Source organism: Alternaria dauci, chromosome 2 (assembly GCF_042100115.1).
Source record: "Alternaria dauci strain A2016 chromosome 2, whole genome shotgun sequence".
Classification (NCBI taxonomy): domain Eukaryota; kingdom Fungi; phylum Ascomycota; class Dothideomycetes; order Pleosporales; family Pleosporaceae; genus Alternaria; species Alternaria dauci.
In genome coordinates this window covers 1,094,794-1,108,709 of record NC_091273.1, presented here as the reverse complement: position 1 = coordinate 1,108,709, position 13,916 = coordinate 1,094,794, and the positions used below count along the sequence as shown (strand labels likewise).

Sequence of the window (13,916 nt, the reverse complement as noted above, 5' to 3'; positions counted from 1 at the left end):
CAGCTCCCGCCGTCACTACACCACACATTGACGCGCTTCGCACAGCATCACGCTTTCATGACCACCGCCATGGCTGCCAACCAGCACATGGAGACGCTCCAAGCCATGCTCAACCTCGTGGTATGCACCAGCCTGTACCCCCTTGCCTATGCGCGGCGCTGCTAACACGCATGCTGTAGTACCTCAATTGCGGTCGCTTTCTCAAAGAACAGCAGGCTGGCGGCGGCACTGGGCGCATGAAGCACCAGCTGCAGCAACTCGTGCCATCCGCTTCTGAGCGCTTCCACGATGCCCTCGACGAGCTCGAGAACGAGGTCCGTCTAGCGCAAACCGTCCTGCGCCGGGACATGGCGCTGCTCAAGCAAGACCGCAAGAGGAAGGAGGCCGCAGCGAAACAGCACGAGGTGGAGAAGGCGCGACTGGCAGCAGAGTCCAAGAATACGCCGGCCCCAGTCGACGAAGCGCCTGTCAAGGTTGAAAAGGCCGCAACACCAGCACCGCCCGAGCCACCAGCAGAGCCAGCGCAGGACGCGCCTGAGCCAGCGACGAGCGCAAAGGACCCCGGGCCCGAGGCCGACGAGGCTCCCAAGAACGAGGAAGACACAAAGGCGCCCCCGCCCCGGCCCATCGAGACCGACGTCGAGCCGCAACGAGATCCGCTCTTCGACGGCACGCCCACCACCGGCAATGCTCAGGAATCCGAGTTCGATTTCGATGCCATGTTCGGCGACGCCATGGACACGACTGGCGACAATACCCACAACGACATGATGGACACCTCGGGCGACATGGACTTTACCCTCGACGATGGGAACGACGGGTCTTCGCTACTACGCGGTCTCGAGGATTTTGCCAAGGATGACAATGCCGACAATGCCAACCAGGCCTCAAACATGGACATGGACTTTACCATGTCAGACCTGCCAGGCTTAGATATGAACACCGATGCGAATACGAATGCAAATGACAATGCGACCGTTGTGAAGCCCGCAGAGCCAGAGCCAGCGCCAGCACCCAAGGCAGAGGAGCCCAAACCTGCTGCGGAGCCACAAGTTGAAGAGAAGAAGGAAGAACCGACTACGACTACAACTGACGAGATGATGGGCACCATGGCTACCGACGACCTCGAGGATCTTTTCAACATGGACGAGTACGAGAACCCTGAGCAATCGCAATTCGACGATGCTTTCTTCAACTTTGAGTAACTTGTTTTGCATGTCTACGGCGTTTTTTTCTTTACGGTTTCCAGGCGCTGGACAGCGCTTTTGGGCAACACAAAGATATGGATGGCGTACTGCGTTGAGACGGCGTACTGGAATCACTTTGATACCCCAGCATACCCAGGAAGTGTTTATATCACTTTAGCATTATATCTAGTTCTAACCTCTCACAAAGACCATCATGGCACCCTGCCTATTTCCAATGGTAGTGCCCAAATGTCATCAGAGAGAGTTTTTCTGCACGCGAAGTGTTGACTTGTTTTCCGTCTCTTCATAAAGATCAGTGAGGGTCTTGCGCCTTCGAGTCATACTGTGGATCTACGAAGAGCCCGCACCCAGCTTGATTTCCCCCTCAAACCCATTCACATGCATAAAGTTTGCGCGTAGCGGAGTCACGCTGGTAAAGCCCTGCGCAACCGCCCATCCGTCATTGCCCGGCTCACTGCCCTCAACACTCTCATACACATCTTTGAACGTCGGCGCCCATTTGAAGTGCTTGTGTGTGTACCGTATATGAGCCTGACCTGAAGGCGTTTCTCGCCCACTGTCTGTGCCTGACGCTCCACCCTGTAACTCAGAGTTCGCCTTGAGCTCCTTCTTCCCAAACTTCTCCTCTTGCTTGCGTATCTGACCCTCAATGTCTGATGGTGTTTCGTCTGCCTCGGAGGGTACTTCGACAACCTGGAAGCAGCTTCCGCTCTTCCACGAGTTCTGCAGCATGTTGGTCCATAGGATCTTGCGCTCTCCCACATTTTCAACCAGAGGTACGTTGACCGTGTACAGGTGGGTATTCGCATCCCAGTTATCCCACAGATGTTGTATGAGTTTCGCGCTGAGCTCGCTGGCATCACTGATGATCTTGGCGTCGTGGTTGCGGTCGAAGAATGCGTACGATAGGGCGATGGACTTCATGCCGCATACTGCTGCCTCCATTGCGCCACCAATCGTGCCTGAAGACAAGGAGAAGATGGCAGTGCTGTTGCGACCGTAGTTGGGGCCACTGACCACGAGGTCAATTGGGCCGCGGTCGGAGAAGTAGTGGTACAGACCGATCTGTACGCAGGAAGCAGGTGTTGAGTCGACGAGCACCCATTCTTCTTCGTTTGACGAGGGTGGCAGAGGTGAGTTGTGAGTTGTGCCATGGTTCGTAAGACGCCCTTCGGCGTTTGTTTGGAGGGGCGCGGGGCGGTAGTATGTCGGTTGTATCTGGGGCAGTGTGAACGACAATCGATAGTAGAGGTGGTCGTATCACATACTGACTTGCCCACAAGATGTGCTTTGCCTATCCATGACCTCTGTGTGTGTGGCAGGACAACTGACACGGTATGCCCATGCTTCTGTAGTGTTGACACCAGCGAATGTACGTAGGGCGAAGATTGGTCTGATGGCGGCCCATCGTCGTTGGTGACCTATGGTTATCAGCATCTGCCATTGGCTTATTCGGACATGACGTTCTTACAAGAATATGCATGGCGACTTATGAGGCACGATGATGCAGAGTTTGGTAACAATGTTGTAGATTGGAGATTGAGAGATGTAGAGGGGCAGGCAGTGACGCGCGCTACCAAGAAGTCCGAATTCCGCCATCAGGCAGGCAATCACCGCCTCATTCTTCACATCAACACCTCTGTGCTTTCAAATTTGTTTTCGCATGGCCGTTCGTCCAACGGCCTCCAACGTCGTTGATGAACGCTGCAGGTCAATGGCAAAGGCCGTGTACCATTAACAACGGTACCTGCGCCATGGGTAGATCCGCTGGCGCTCCCTGCATCGTGCCGACGATCAGGGCTCGGTCAGCAGAACTCGGAATTTCCAGTCCGTACCTGTCGGGGACACAGGAAGTTATGAACTGCATCGCTGGTACAGTATGAAGTATTTGCCATGTCGGACTTCTTCTCGCATCTCCATTGCAGGTCTCAACACCCTCATTCGGGGGACAACCGTGGCCCCTCCTCCTTCCGACGGCCGTACAACAGCCGGCACTTCGTCCACGACATTTGAAACGGGACTGCAGAGTCTACCGGGAGGTTTAACTGTGTGTAGCTAAAACGACTAGAGCTTCGGGTGCGAAGGTGTAGAGCCGCAGGTCCCTGAAGCAGCTATTTTCGGTGTTCGTTTCTTCGGATCCCCGCCCGCGGCACCCTCCCGTGAAGACCATCGTTTGAGATCGAATCGCAAAGATGTTTATAAAGAGGTGGTATGACATGAGAGACATAATCAAGATACCCAATTCATTCTCACGTTTGCACTTCATTAGCTTCAAGTCTATACTTTGAAGTCCCAAATCCCGTTACACAACCATCTACATTCGTCTAAATACCTACACACTATCAAAATGGTCATCAGCGTGCCCACGGCCTCTCTCGAGGGACAAGTCGCTCTCATCACTGGTGCCGGTCGCGGTATTGGAAGGGGCTGCGCCATTGAGCTCGGCAAGCGCGGTGCCTCTGTCATCGTCAACTACGTCTCATCCGAAGGCCCAGCAAACGAGGTCTGCGAAATCATCAAGGGTTTCAACAACGGAGCCAAAGCCGTAGCCATCAAGGCCGATGTCAGCAAAGTCAGCGAGATCCACCGGTTGTTCGAGGAGGCGAAGAAGGCGTTCGGCAAGATCAACATCGTCATGAGCAACTCGGGAACTGAGAGCTGGGACGTAACGGAGGAGATCAGTGAGGAGAAGTACGACCACGTATTCAACTTGAACACACGAGCACAGTTCTTCGTTGGTCAGACCGCGTATAAGTACATTGAGGATAACGGCCGCATTATCCTGATGAGCTCCATCGCAGCTGGTCTCCTCGGTGTCAAGGACCACGCCCTTTACAACGCCTCCAAGATGGCTGTCATCGGTTTCATCAAGGCGTTCGCGACCGACTTCGGAAAGCGTGGCATCACCGTCAACGGTGTCGCGCCGGGTGGTATCAAGTCAGACATGTTCACACAGAACGCATGGCATTACATCCCCGGCGGTTCGCCTGACTGGCCAGCGGAGAAGATAGAAACCCTGATGGCAAACCATTGCCCACTCGGAAGGTGTGCGGTACCCGAGGATGTTGCCAGGGTCGTTGCTTTCCTCGCTTCAGAGGACGGTGGTTGGGTCAACGGTCAGGTCCTGACCATCTCTGGTGGATCATCGCAGTAAGCTGCTGGAAGCAGTGATGACGGGATAATGGTAGCATATATGTTTTTGCAGCGTATCTTGTAGAGACACGAGTTCAGAGCCAGCGCTCGAACAAAACGAACAAAACGAACAAAACATACTGAATTACATTCTCGTGTGCTCTTTCTTGCGTGCAGGTATCTCCTTTTGGGTGCTGCTGTGTAGTTGTTACAACGGCAGATGAGCGTGCATGTGTGATCGATGATAAGAGCACATCTGACGAGACTCTGACGTCATCAAACGCGACTGCGCAACGCTATCACGTGGCTCAATCTGCATACACTCACGACGCATTTGATATCTATTAGCAAGACCCTTTTTCATCGTCCGACTGCAAATCGCGCGTCTATTGTCGATAACTCTTACTTCACATGGAATATTTTTGAAGCCGGTTATAATGACCACCCTCATCGTCGTTCCTGTAGAAACTTCCAAGGCTGGCTACTTAGGTACATTACCCAATGCTAGTGGAAGCCATCGTGTTGTATACTGAAACTCTTGAGAGAGATAGCATGACCTATACTTAAATTGAGTAGACTTTACAGGAAGCCGTTCTTCACCTCCTTGACGCTCTACATAGACTCCACGGGTACCCACTCTACACAGCTACCAATAGCTGCTCACCATGATCTTTTTGTTTTCTTCAAGTGGTGGGGTATCATCAAAATATCGAACGCCTTAATTCACAACCTTATATTCTCGGCCCCCGTATAGCACGACGTGAAACTCCTGCAATGCCACATACACTTTCTGCGGACAAACACTGATCGAATACAGATATACCTGCACGCCGCGCTGGCCCAATGATAAGCAAGCCCGCACCACCGACACAACAGTGCGGGAGACATGTTCAATCTGCATGGGTGGTAGAATCGGATGATTGGATGACGAAGAAGAGGAGAACGGAGAAAGAACGTGTACAGTATAAGCCATATATTGGGTATATAAAAACGTGTATCACGTTTGTTGTCCGCGAACAGGCGGCTGAGCTCAAGCGCTAAGCAGACGTGTAAAAACTAGTATACAAGATTGATCATCTCTCGTGTATTCATGCCATGAATACGCAAATCGCTAAACGCCTTGGGTGTCGGAGTGATGGGTATGTAGAATCGTAACGCCGTGATAAGTCCTAAGCCTTAAACCATAGGCTCATCGGGTGTCTTGCCCGCGCCTTCACTCTCAGCCTCTGGGCTCCTAGGCTCAAGCTTGATATCCTTTTCCGCATTTTTATTCGCGGCTTCGGTCGCGTCTGCCTCTTTGTTGGCAGCACCAACGACTTCCTCAATCATGGCGGCAAAGTCAACCGTCATACCACCGACGTTCATCTTGAGCAACGCAGCGGCATCTGGTCCGTCATCTCCATCTACACTACCGCGCTTGGAGTCATTTTCCATGTCCAACATCATGGTCTCGTTGTCGAATATGTTATCTCCACTCCACAGCCCCACAGTGGAAGTGTTGGGGTCTTCGTAGAGGTCAAAACCGAGCCCCAACGAGCCATTCTTGGATGGTGAACTGCTCGCAGGCATATCGCTAGAAAGAAAGTCGTCAGGCAAAAACTCGCCAAACTGAGCATCAGTGCGACCGGGCGTGGTAAACGTAGGGAAGGCCGAGAAGTCAATACCCTGAGGAGGCGACGAGATTGGGTGGTCAGACAACAACGCGTTGAGCTGACGGGTGAATGGTGTGTCGGGTGCAGCTGTTGCCGCACGTGTGGTGCGAGGAGTCAAGATATTACGGGAAGGCGTCAAAGACGTATCTCCATTCCCTGCACATCGCCTCGGCGTTAGGGCAATGCGTTTGCGCGTGCTCGGAGTAGGGGTTTTTAAGGGGTCTTGGGCGATCTGGTCCTTTTTGGGTGTGCTTTTCGGCGTAGTCTTTGGCGGGGCAGAATCTTCGAAAAGATGGGCTAGGTCATCTGTTTCTGCAATTGGGGGCGGACAGTTCTCCTTATCAGGGTTCTCCTGATCAACGGTAGCCACTTGCACCACAGGCTGCTCGAACCAACAAGTTTGCTTTGTCACACATGGAATGCAGCCGTCGTGACCTATACCAGCGTTTGCGCAACGGCCACATGGTCGCTCGCGGTCACAACCTCTCTTGAGTTCCTTGCACCGTTGACAACGGGGCTTCTTGGGGGCGTCATCGTCAGGGAGGTACATTGGAGTGGTGACTGGCTCAGCGACAGGGGCAGGCGGTGGGTCAGCCAGAGTCTTGCGCCGACCTTGCTTCCTAGGTGAAGAAAAGAGCAGTCGTCTTGTAGGCTTCGGCGTAAGATCTTGGTCGATTTCGATGGGAGAGGCCTTGCTCCCTCTGACTCCGACAGGGCTGGACTCAAGGGCTCGTTCCAGGGCAGCCTGCGCAGCTTCAGAATCAAGTTCACGTGCACTAGGCGCGGCAGCTGGTGGTGCCATCGTCCCCTCTTGAGTCTTGTCGATAGATGAAGCACCCCGCTCTTGTTCAGCTGGCATGGCAGGTTCAGACTCAGGCAAGACAGCATCAGACATGAGATCGTCGCCACCGCTCATAGATTTGGAGCGTGACACCTTCTGCTGCTTCTTTCGGTTCGCGAGGCGTGCAGCTCTGTCCCATACCTTCTGCGGCCTCATCGAAAACTTTTTTATAAGCCAGAGTCCGCATGGGTTGCACAGGTTGAGTTCCTCGAACGCATCAGAAGACTTTGCGGCTACTGTGTCCTTGTCTTCGCGCGTCAGGTTGTTCTTGAAGATGCGGTATTTTGACTCGCCATCCTCGGATGTCGGCTCGATTATTTCATATGCGATGATGTCGGTACCAGCCGAGTCAGTAGATAGCTCGATGTCTTTGGGTGAGCCTTTCTCCACGCGTGTATAAGCTTTCCTCCATGTGACTGTGTCGATCTCTCCGCAGTTTACACAATGGGTGGGCATCTCGCCTTTCCGAATAGCCGCATCTAGTTTGTTCTTGATAATCCTTTTCCTCTTCGCGCCTGATCCACTTCGGGGGTATCCGCACTCTGACGGTGTGGGTGCATCAGACATAGGCTCGGCTCCAGACCACGTATGAGACCTGGGAAGTCCTCTTGGCTTGGAAGATTTTGTTTGTTTCGGAGGAGGATTCGGGGTAGCGGAACGACTGTAGATTGGTGCTTCGCTTTCCGCTGTGGGTGAAGCCTGCGACACCATACCATCAGGCGAGCCAGCTGTCGACACTGTAGCTCGTGACTTTTGGAACGCGTCGGTAGTCTTATTATCGAGGTTGTTGTTATCTTGTGCCATCGAAAGCCTTGCGATCAGATCACTATCGTCGTTTGTATCTTGATCCTGGAAATACACCGAGTTGAAGATATCTTGGTCCATGCTATCGAAATCAAAGGCCTGAGCAGTTCCCATGTCCATTTCGATACTCTCCGTGACTGGCTGTGTAATGGACTTGCGGCGTTGTTCTTGTGATGCTCTGTCATGCCAAAGCTTATCAAGTTCCATGCTATCGCCGTCTCGGCTTGTTGGCATATCACTAACGAAACCGGAGTCGTTCGGGGGCAACATTGGCAGATTCGGGCTTGAGCCATCGGGCGACGCGGTTCGGTTCGGTCCAATGGGAGGCGATGAAGGCATCGGGGTATCTCCAGGGCTTCCGTCTCTTTCATCCGCCGACTCCAGTGCATTATCCGAGAAGGCACTAGATTCGCAAGGAGACATGTACGGTCGTCCTCCATCCATGGATGCATGCCTCAAAGCGCTCGGGGCCGGAGGGCGGCGCGATCCCCGCTGACCGAACTTTTCACCAGGGCGAGGGGTTGGCGCACGGGGTACCATATCCGAAGCAGCTCCTGAGGTGCTAAGTGCAGGTTTGAGGAGACGTACGGATGCTGCTGTGCTAGCCGTCACTCGTAGTGAATCATGGTGGGCGTTCAACGGCGTGTTCCGAGGCCTCGTGGTTTGCGTGATTCGAGCCCTCTTCTTCGGGGGTCCGTCCTCCTGTTGCTCGATGACATAAGGATCGCTGAAGTGCGACTGCTGAGGCGGCGGGGCGGCTTCACTCCGCACAGAGGCCCGTGACGTTGGCCGTGACGGAGGGTTGTACTGATAGTGGTGGAATGAGATAGTACTCATAGCGGGACTAGATGCCCTAGTCGGCTGAGACATGAAAGACATGTTAGACTGATCGTAGAAGGAGTCATTCCGGGGTGGCTCCTGGGACGGACTCTGGCGTGTAAGCATCTGGTGGAATGGCTCGACACCACCGATGGAAGGGCGTGGCGATGGCTGTGCGGGGTACGGATTTGGTTGGGCCAGATGACCCAATGTTGGGTTCTCTTTTAGAAAGTCGGACCAGGCGTTGTAGTCGAAACCTTCAGGCATCAGCTGACTGAGGCTGTGATACCGCTCCATATTCTCCACATATTCCTTCTGCATGCATGTCGGAACAGGGACCAACTTCAATTTGACCTCCAGAGTCTCTTTGATCCCGTTCGAAAAGATGCCAAGAATATTCTTACACACGCGACCTGTGACCATGGTTTGAGAGTCTTTGGCGGGGGCATTGGGAGTGGGCGATGCTGAGGCAAGGATCCACGACAGCATACCTTGGCCTACCAGGGGCGTTTCATACTCGGAGAAATCGTAAGCGTATACGGTAAAGTCATGACCTAGTTTGGCCACAAGCTCGGGGCTGCAATAGTGAGCACTGTTTCCTGCAACCAATAAGCGAAGGAGTTGACCCACCTTGCAGCTACAATAGCCTGGATGCAGGTCTTGAGTTCGATGACTCCCACTTCGGTAGTCTCGTCCAGCGACACAACAGGCACATTCAGCACGCTTGGCAAACGGGCCAGGCAATTTGACTTGTTCTGATCGTCGAACGTGTAGAGTACCTTGACTGTAGTGCAGCTGTGTTAGATCAAGACGGCATGAATGTGCAGATGTGCTTGCCTCGCATTTGCCTGCGCGGAATTTCGTCCATGGTGCTCTCCTGGGTAACAGAGGGCGTGTGGGCACTAGGATCCGGCGTGGTACCGAGTGGTGTCGACATGGCTGCCTATAGAGTTGGTGAAGGATAGACTGGCCGTGTTGAAGAAGGGACAAGAAGGTTGTCGTGGATACAAGTGTGGTGGTCAACGTTATATCGCGATCGGTGGCTGGCGTGCGATCATCGCGAACGCGTTACAGGTGAACTCAGCAGCGAGACTAAAAGCGACGGGAAGACGAATTGGCGGGGCAAACGGGTCGTTAAGTAGTTTCGCATGCAGAGATTTTCGAAACAGGCAGCAGCACGCGTGGAAGAAGGGAAGAAAATGAACGTGGAGGGCGTCGTTGATGATGTCGTGAGGTGAAAGTGAAGATGGATGCACGAGCTCGGAGGTTTGACGCTACCCGCGCCGCGCTAACGCGGGGAGGACAAAGACGCGTGACGCACCTTCCATGCGAAAGTCACAGCCCCACACCCGACGCGTTGATTGGCTCGGTGACGGAAAAAGTGCAGCTCCAGCTCCAGTTCTGCCAAGCTCGTTCACTTCATCGCCCTGCTTCATACCATCGCCGACCGATCCACCATCAAAGCGCGTTGCCGTGGTGTCCTCCTTTCTCACACTAGGTCAGTCAACCGGCTCTTGGTCTGTGCATATCTTCTGTCGGACCTCATCCTTGCGCGCTATTCCTCCACGCAGTACATCAAAATTCGCCGGCCGAAACTCGAGAGCGAGAAGTTGACTGTAGTAGTTTCGAGCTTATCCCTTTTTGCCTTATACTCAAGCCGACAAAATGGTGGACGCAAAGATTCAGTACGTATCACCACCCAAACACTCACCGCTATATGAGCTAACATTGCGCAGAGAGCTTCTTTCCAAGCCCCGTTCCGAGTTGACGTATGTACGCCCTTGCACGTTCAGCTCTTACACATACTGACATTGCTGCCTAGCGAGTACGAAGTTGCCCAGGTCGAAGAACACGAGCTCACCACCGGCCCCCTCTCTATTCTCCAGACCGCCGTCCGCTCGCGCACACAAGTCCTAATCTCGTGCCGAAACAACCGCAAGATTCTCGCACGTGTCAAGGCTTTTGACCGTCATTGCAACATGGTTCTCGAGAATGCGAAAGAGATGTGGACTGAGACTCCCCGGTTAGCCAACGGTAGCTACGGAAGGAAGGTTAACAAGGATCGCTTCATCTCTAAGCTGTGCGTTCATACACCACTCATATTTGCGCATTCGCTGACTCGTCTAGGTTTCTACGAGGCGACTCGGTCATTCTTGTTTTGCTATCATAAGAGCTCGGACGTATTGGAGATTTGAGACGGTAGCGCCAGATTGAGGCACACGGAATGGAGTTTGAATGAATTAAAAGTTACATAACCGTCGCAACGGCGATGAACACCGAACGAATCAAACAGCGATACCCAACTTCTACTTCTTCAATCCGTCACTCAGGCCCAACAGAAGCTCCGCGAGGCCATGCGCGCCAGGGTCTGGCACCTCCTGGAACCCCTCGCCTCCAACATACACCGTTCGCCCCAAGCTCGCTTTCATACCTTTCGTCCCTTGCGCACCGCCTTGTGCTGCTGCTGCCGCTTTGTCGATACTCTCCGTCTTGGATAATGTCTCAACGAATGGATAGAGTGCATCCATCAGTGTTCGGTCTCCGGGTTTGGCAGGAGTGTATTTGCCAAGTGCCTTGAGAGAGGAGTCTAGGGCTTTGGCCCAGATCGCGGGTGTGACAGGCTGTGGCGACGAAGGCGCGTTTTGTCGCAATCCATGGGCCAGCGCATTCAGGAAGATCGCATAGATTGCGCCTGACGTGCCGTCCATAGCCAGTTCCACCACTTGAATGATGTGATTCATGAGGATCAACAGATCATCCGTCCTCTCTACCGTTTCGAGCATCTTCAGAATTGCTGTTGGGTGTCAGCGCCAGGCAACAATGTACACGTGACGATGACCTACCTTCTGCGCCGCGCTTGAGTCCGATACCGCAATCGCCATCCCCTACTATAGTATCGTATCTGGTGACATCCGGTTCAGCCTCGATGAGCCTATTCAGTGCGACTGCCAATGTTGATTTGGCCTGAGCGAAGTTGACTGTCCATGTTAGCACATGTCATTTGCAATGCGGCGGATGTTTACCCCTCAGGTCACTTGGCTGGACCTCTTCTTCGTCCACTTGCTCCTCGCTCTTTTTCGCGTCCTCTCGTCGTGCCCATGTGCCGCTACTAATTGCCGCTGACCAGCCGCTCGCTTCCGCAGGCGCATCGAGCAATTCAAGCATAGAAGCGTCAGCCACCCTTAGCAAGCTGACGCTGAAACCCAGTCCGTTGAGACTCGTCATAAAGGTACCAGCCAGAATCCGCACCGGTCTGATCTTGAAGCTGTCCGCTAGTTGGTCGACGACCTCGTTCGTGATCCCGCTGAGCTCGAGCGGACTGACGCCTCCTAGGTTGTTGACTAGCAGCACCACATCGTCCTTTTCGGTGATCTTGGAAAAACTGCGATCTTGGTCCGCGACGTCCAAGCAGTGCGATAGCATCGTCTTCACAAGGCCAGGCAGATCGGTCGACTTGCGCTCAGAGCCGGCTTCGTTGTGGATGCCCATTCCAATCTCAACTAAGCCTTCTGCCAGCTCGTCTTCCTCTGCCTCTCGCCGACCTGGAACATGAACGTGCGCCAACGAAGATCCAATCGAGACCGTGTTGTCTGCAACGATTTGTGCCATGCGCGTTACATCCTTGAGACTCGCTCTGCGATAATGTTAACAATCGTCAACCTTTAAGCCATAGCACTGGTGTGGTTGCAGACCCTTTCGCAGCGAGCGCGCCAGCAATCTTCTGTACAAGTACTGTTCCCGCAATACCTCTCCGTCCAACCTTTCCTCCTTTTGCGCGCCCTACACCTGCGTCGTCACCAACCACCACCATGTCGACTTCAATACCTGCGGCGCGCGCCTTTTCGACGGCCATGCCGAAGTTCAACACATCGCCGGTGTAGTTCATTACTATCACGAGCACACCCTTATCTTTCTGAATGCGATGCAAGATACATCTTCGCACCTGCTCTGCACTTGGCGACGCGAAGATTGTGCCTGCGACTGCTCCAGATAGTAGGCCAGCACCGACAAACGACGCGAATGAGGGCTCATGGCCGCTGCCGCCTCCGGAAACTATGCTGACTTGCGATGCGCCATTCTTCCGGTAAATGATTTTGTTGTTTATGTCGCATTGCACGGAAGGGTTCGTCTTCGGGATACTGAGAAGGGCAGTTTCGACAAGGTGTGTCGGGTCGTGAATGAAGTGTCTCACTGCGTTTGTTAGTCTGATCACCCGTGTGACTGCAAGACAAGAATACCAACATGACATTGTGGCTGTTGTATTTTCAGTTTAGCGGAGTGTGCCAAAAGTATAGAGAGATTGCACAGAAGGCAGGTGGAATCTGAAGAGCATGACGAGGAACTAATCGATCCTTCAACCCCCGACCCGGCGACACGTAAATCACTTCGCCCATTCCTTCGTGTCATTTGACAAATGCCGCGTTGCTGTGGCCACACGGAAACGCGTCCGTGTTCCGTCTTGTTCCCAGGCATTTGGAGAGCCCCAGAGTGGGGTTATGCAGATGGGTGTGAGGGGTAGTTTGCATTCAGTGGGGTCGCACCTTCCCCCGAACACCGAGATGTCAGCAGAGGTGCCGGCTTCCTCTTCTGGGTGATGCCGGAACAGCTGCTTGATTGCCAACCACTGCTACAGCACGCATTGACAACAACGGCAAGCCTCACTCGGTACAAGATGGAGGATGTTGAGGTTGTTGTATGTGGCTATGCTTGCTTCTTTCGCTATCAGTCTCGGATTACCGGGGTGCTCACGGCGCAGAGCCCGATCAACGACCTTGGGCATGAACAACTTTCTTTGCCGCCGTACCGGTCGTCTCCTTTTCGAGAGGTCTTCGTTAAAGGGAGACACGAAAGAATGCGCATTGCACTAGCAATGGGCATTATCCGTGACCTGCAGGGTCAAGCCGACGAGCGAGGACGATTGCTCATGTTCAGGAATCACATTCAAAATTACACAGAAATACATCAACATGGCTTGGCTCGGGATCCTCTACATCGATCATACATTCTACAGTATACAAGGGAAAATCTGAATAGGTGCACATCTAAGAAGCTCTGTCTTGCTGCCAACGTCAGCTTACAACAAGAAAACTTACAAACGCAATAGAACTATAAGCTTTTAGGCACTCTAATTATATCCAGAACAGCCTTAGCACGCTTGTTCGCGGTGGCAAAGAATGCCTGTAGAGCGATATTCGGACTGTCTCTAAAATAAAGTGCATTTATCTGGAAGCTGAGGGGAGTTGGAGAGCGCTCAAGCGGAGTCTCTCCGGCAACGAAGAAGCTACCCCGCCATCTGATTAGATTTTGATCTGCACCCCACCAACCGTCGCGTCGAGCTTCGTCAACGCGATTCTTGTTCGCTCGCGCTTGTGATCTACTATCATCCATTGCTTGTTTGATCTCGCTGCACGAGCTTCATTTGCAGAACAAATCGACCGCAAGGTAAGTTCTGACTGTACG

General features: G+C 53.3%; 6 protein-coding genes across 6 annotated transcripts; 3 read left to right on the top strand and 3 right to left on the bottom strand.

Annotated features, from left to right (window-relative positions):
• The first annotated feature begins 23 nt into the window (after positions 1 to 23).
• On the top strand, positions 24 to 1,345 carry ACET3X_002437 (uncharacterized protein). The gene is made up of 2 exons (XM_069449180.1): positions 24 to 120; positions 180 to 1,345. The coding sequence occupies exons 1-2, from the start codon at positions 58 to 60 to the stop codon at positions 1,203 to 1,205; spliced, it is 1,089 nt and encodes a 362-aa protein (XP_069308984.1). The 5' UTR covers positions 24 to 57; the 3' UTR covers positions 1,206 to 1,345.
• Positions 1,346 to 1,538: 193 nt separating this feature from the next.
• On the bottom strand, positions 1,539 to 2,691 carry ACET3X_002436 (uncharacterized protein; the record flags this gene model as incomplete). Its single annotated transcript, XM_069449179.1, has 3 exons — positions 1,539 to 2,426; positions 2,477 to 2,629; positions 2,680 to 2,691. 3 exons carry the CDS (start codon positions 2,689 to 2,691, stop codon positions 1,539 to 1,541), a joined length of 1,053 nt encoding a protein of 350 aa, XP_069308983.1.
• A 758-nt stretch (positions 2,692 to 3,449) lies between these two features.
• On the top strand, positions 3,450 to 4,488 carry ACET3X_002435 (uncharacterized protein). The gene has a single exon (XM_069449178.1). It carries the CDS (start codon positions 3,556 to 3,558, stop codon positions 4,360 to 4,362), a length of 807 nt encoding a protein of 268 aa, XP_069308982.1. The 5' UTR covers positions 3,450 to 3,555; the 3' UTR covers positions 4,363 to 4,488.
• Positions 4,489 to 5,352: 864 nt separating this feature from the next.
• ACET3X_002434 (uncharacterized protein) lies at positions 5,353 to 9,682 on the bottom strand. Its single transcript, XM_069449176.1, has 3 exons — positions 9,294 to 9,682; positions 9,087 to 9,240; positions 5,353 to 9,033 (listed from the first exon to the last, which is right to left on the bottom strand). Exons 1-3 carry the CDS (start codon positions 9,391 to 9,393, stop codon positions 5,517 to 5,519), a joined length of 3,771 nt encoding a protein of 1,256 aa, XP_069308981.1. The 5' UTR covers positions 9,394 to 9,682; the 3' UTR covers positions 5,353 to 5,516.
• Positions 9,683 to 10,121: 439 nt separating this feature from the next.
• On the top strand, positions 10,122 to 10,626 carry ACET3X_002433 (uncharacterized protein; the record flags this gene model as incomplete). The annotated part of the gene is made up of 4 exons (XM_069449175.1): positions 10,122 to 10,141; positions 10,193 to 10,225; positions 10,279 to 10,536; positions 10,584 to 10,626. The coding sequence occupies 4 exons, from the start codon at positions 10,122 to 10,124 to the stop codon at positions 10,624 to 10,626; spliced, it is 354 nt and encodes a 117-aa protein (XP_069308980.1).
• Positions 10,627 to 10,762: 136 nt separating this feature from the next.
• ACET3X_002432 (uncharacterized protein) lies at positions 10,763 to 12,705 on the bottom strand (the record flags this gene model as incomplete). The annotated part of the gene is made up of 5 exons (XM_069449174.1): positions 10,763 to 11,250; positions 11,300 to 11,434; positions 11,480 to 12,090; positions 12,149 to 12,647; positions 12,699 to 12,705. The coding sequence occupies 5 exons, from the start codon at positions 12,703 to 12,705 to the stop codon at positions 10,763 to 10,765; spliced, it is 1,740 nt and encodes a 579-aa protein (XP_069308979.1).
• Between the last annotated feature and the right edge of the window lie 1,211 nt (positions 12,706 to 13,916).

Excerpts from the sequence above, each read along its gene's own strand:
- ACET3X_002437 (XM_069449180.1), top strand. The coding sequence starts at position 58 with ATGACCACCGCCATGGCTGCCAACCAGCACATGGAGACGCTCCAAGCC. Across the intron at positions 121-179 it reads AAGCCATGCTCAACCTCGTG|TACCTCAATTGCGGTCGCTT; the intron begins GTATGCACCAGC and ends CGCATGCTGTAG.
- ACET3X_002435 (XM_069449178.1), top strand. The coding sequence starts at position 3,556 with ATGGTCATCAGCGTGCCCACGGCCTCTCTCGAGGGACAAGTCGCTCTC.
- ACET3X_002434 (XM_069449176.1), bottom strand. The coding sequence starts at position 9,393 with ATGTCGACACCACTCGGTACCACGCCGGATCCTAGTGCCCACACGCCC. Across the intron at positions 9,241-9,293 it reads TCCGCGCAGGCAAATGCGAG|TCAAGGTACTCTACACGTTC; the intron begins GCAAGCACATCT and ends GCTGCACTACAG. Across the intron at positions 9,034-9,086 it reads CAGGCTATTGTAGCTGCAAG|CCCCGAGCTTGTGGCCAAAC; the intron begins GTGGGTCAACTC and ends TCACTATTGCAG.